The sequence below is a fragment of the Cardiocondyla obscurior genome, linkage group LG19, assembly GCF_019399895.1.
Source record: "Cardiocondyla obscurior isolate alpha-2009 linkage group LG19, Cobs3.1, whole genome shotgun sequence".
Lineage (NCBI taxonomy): Eukaryota > Metazoa > Arthropoda > Insecta > Hymenoptera > Formicidae > Cardiocondyla > Cardiocondyla obscurior.
In genome coordinates this window covers 1621267-1625033 of record NC_091882.1, presented here as the reverse complement: position 1 = coordinate 1625033, position 3767 = coordinate 1621267, and the positions used below count along the sequence as shown (strand labels likewise).

The following is a 3767-nucleotide window of genomic DNA, read 5'->3' as shown; positions in this document are numbered from 1 at the left end:
TTCCTCGTATAAATTGCGCGCGGAGTCCCGCTACATTCCGTGGGCGAGCGGCTTCGGCGATCGTACGAAATGCGACATCGAATGGGCAAATGGTGCGTGGCGCGTTAGGCGCGACGTTAACCGGAATCCACCTGCGGGCCGTCGCGCCCAACTTCCGGTACCAGCTCGTTCGCCAAAGTTAGAATTGCGCGCGGGCCCGCTATTAGTTTTACGCGCGTCGCGACGAGCGCCGGCTAAGTAAACGTGCGTCCAGCGAGCGCAGGTGAATATGCGATCACGGCAGGTCGCTGGCACACTTTCCTCATTGGCTCGATTCGTTACCTCGTTCCGACGATTTTCCAATGTTCCGTGAGCGAGTAAACGGGAAACGTTAGGAGGGGGAGGACGCTCGCGATCCAGCGAGCCGTGTCGCTTCGCTTCCAAGCCTGTTATACGAAATGTCTTATTAATTTCTAAGTAACGAGCGACGGATCACGGCTCGGCCCGAAAATTACGCGCTAAGCGCTCCTCGCCGTTTAAAATTAATTCCGAGACTTATCTTCCGCTTAGCGCGCAATTAGAGCGACGTGGGTCTCGTTACGACCGCGCACGACTCGCCGTGTTCCCCGAAGCCGCGGATTATCAATTCAGATTGGTAATAAATGCAAACACGACACTCCGTAACTTCCAAACACGTATGCTTTATTAACAATGTGTTGCGCAATAATAAATACGTGGATAAAAAAAAATAAATAAATAAATAAAATAAATAAAAAAAAAAAAGAGAACAAACAACGTACTTTGGTTTCTTCGGTGCGTGTCTGAATTTGTTTTTCTTCACTGAGCGTGGCTCTTGTCAAAGTGGCGGACCAATAGAGATCGATTACCACGTTTCTCGTGAGCAAGCATTTGTCAAATATCACTTTCCATCGTCAGTACCCTCGGTCATTGTCGGTTTCGTCGGTGTCATTGTCACTGATCTCGCGTCGCGTCACGTCGGTGATTTTCCGGCGGCCGTAAACTCTCCTACCGCGACTGACGTTCGCAGTTTTGCAAGCTACAAAGAAAATGAAGCGCACGTCGTGGAAAGAATGTGTGCACGCCGCGTTTAAATGAGCGTGATGATGATAGGTAGAACAATGATGATGCGACTGGTACGTGAATTACGTGAGTGCGATTGTCGATGTGCGATTGTAAGCGTGGTTCGTCTAATCGTGTTTTGTCTGGGGAGAAGCTTCAGTAGCGATAGGAGAGTCGTGGAGCCGAAAAACCAATTCGATTTCTCTCTCTCTCTCTCGCGGCTGGGTGCAATTAACGATTAAATGTATCAAGACGACCCCAAGTTGGCGTAGAGATGGGCGTATCCTCTGTAGGGTAGTTGCGTAGAGTCGACGTCTTCGATCGACCTTTTCTTGCGGTGATGATGGCCAACCTCTTGCGCGTAAACGACGTGGTGGCCGTGCTCTTCGCCGCCACTCGCCAGCTTTTTCACGGCGACGATCAGCGACAGCATCAATGCCATCGCCGAAACCATCAGCGCCTTCATGGCCAGAAGACCGAGCGCGCCGAAGCCCATAGCAGCCATCATTTTACCTGGATAGATAATAAATTAAATTAATTTCAGATTAAAATAAAATTTAAATTGCAACGCGAATTAATTTTCCTATTCGAATTAATTAGAAATGTGACTTTGAAAACGTTGCACGATCCCGTAAACGACGTACGTTCGTCGTAAATTAGTTTGCATGAAACGTAAAACTGGGAATAATAATAATTTAACCGTTCCGAATATTTTAATTGAAATTTTATGAAGCGTTCGCGCACGAAGCGAGACATCGCGTTCAACGTACGTACATTAAATAGTATGTAACAGTTACTTTCACGTTATTATGCATTGTAATTAATCACGCCTTTACGCAATAACAATTATTTACGAGCGCTTACCCATCATAAGCATCATTATCATGATTCCGCCGCCGCCGCCTTTCTTGCCGCCCTTACCGCCGCCGCCGCCGCCGCCGCCTCCGCCGCCGCCGCCGAAACCGCCGTAACCGCCCCCCTTTCCTCTTCCTAAAAAATAATGCAAATTACGTTGAGAAACTTAAATATTTTCCTTACGTTATTACGCGTAAAACGAGTCGCCAACCTTCATCCTCGGAAGGCAGGCTCTCCTTTAGGGCAGTCTCGATATTCGGTGGAAGCAAAGACGGTAGTTTGATTCGCAGCTCTCTGCCCTCCAAGAATTGTAGGAAAGGCCCGAAACCCCCGAAGCCCTTGAGCACCCTGGCCTTCCGGTTGGAACCGCTTCCGGGCACTTCTACCAGGGATACACCGTCGAACAGTTCGATGTCCCGCTCCTTGCTGGTGGTCTCGAGCAGCTGCTGTACAATCTTCCGTACGATTCGCACTCCGTGACAAGAGACCGACGCGTTTTTCGTGTCCTCGGTCGTGCACGACGTCGTGAATCCGGTCCATGTGTCCTTGCTCTCGTCTGTGGCGGCGTCGACCGCGCCCGCGATTAAAAACGCACAGACCGCAAACGCCAGGCAAACGCGCGGGCGCCGCCGTTCGATCCTCGATGTGCTGTTTATCCAAAGCATCGTTTCGTCCTGGAAACGAGCGGGAGGGGATCACGAAACAGAAACGATTCGGCTCCGTCGAAACTGCGGCGGGCCTTGATCCCTGAGCCTTTTCGTCGTCGTAGAAACCACCGCGCGGCAAAACTGCAAGGGAACGTTCGCGTGCGTACCGTGAAGCTGCGGAACCTACGGCGGAGGTCCGAGTATTGCAGCGTAAGTGCTTGCAATTCCCATTTATATAGATCTACGTGAGGGTCGGTGATTGTACTAAGAAAAAAGCAAGGAGAGCATCGGGCACGATGGCTGCCGTTCTCTGCTCTTGCTGTGCATTAGCCGGTAATTTTTCGTTCACTTAGATGCCGGTCTCCTCGGCGATTCGTTTAATTCTTGTTTCCGACGCGTTTCAGAGCGTTACGGCGCGGTCGGCTTGCGAGAGCGAGGTTCCATCATCGGCGTGGATGACGCCTTCACGCACCTTCCGCTCCCTTCCCCCGCATCATTTCCTTTACCCTGCTCCGCCAGACGTAATTCGCGTCTAGGCGAGATCTTACTATTCTAGATCACGTACTACCGGCTCCCGGATCATTCGACACCGCAGCTCTCTGCCCGCGGCTCCGGTTCTCCTTCCTTTCTCTCTTTTCCGCGCTTTAGTAGAGCGGAAGAGAGCGTACCGATTTCGAATCGTGATCGCCGGTATCGATCGCGTACGCGATCGTACGCATCTCCGGCAAATAATAGACGAGGGAACATCGCGTTCGAGCGCGTGCGGGAAAGCAACGTGGAATTTTACCCCGCCGGCGCGCCGCGACGTAGATTATCGTCGATCTTAAGTTCCGACAGAGCGGACAGAGGTTGCGTTAACTGCGCGCAGGACGGCGACGAGGAGGACGACCCCCTCGCGCACCGGGGAATGCGAGTAATGCCGAGTGCGTGTGGGTAGGAGCAGGGTGTGGAGGAAAACGCGGAAGAAAGACGAGGACGGCCAAGCGCCGTGAAAGGAAAGGAGAGATGACTATTCAAATCTAGTTCATCTCCACCGTGCCTTTCTCTTCTGTTCCACTTCCCCTCGCGTGCCCGGCACCGCGGTATATACGTAGCAGAGTCTGCCAGGTATAACTACAGCCGGTTCGAAATCATTCTTCCGTTCCACGACACGACTCGATCGCATACGGACGATCGTGATCGACCGCACCAGGCCTTATCGAACCT

At 51.8% G+C, this 3767-nt stretch overlaps 1 protein-coding gene across 1 annotated transcript; it reads right to left on the bottom strand.

Moving 5' to 3' along the window:
• Nucleotides 1-999: 999 nt before the first annotated feature.
• LOC139110044 (uncharacterized) lies at nt 1000-2579 on the bottom strand. Its single transcript, XM_070669556.1, has 3 exons — nt 2126-2579; nt 1924-2043; nt 1000-1572 (listed from the first exon to the last, which is right to left on the bottom strand). Exons 1-3 carry the CDS (start codon nt 2577-2579, stop codon nt 1307-1309), a joined length of 840 nt encoding a protein of 279 aa, XP_070525657.1. The 3' UTR covers nt 1000-1306.
• Nucleotides 2580-3767: the final 1188 nt, after the last annotated feature.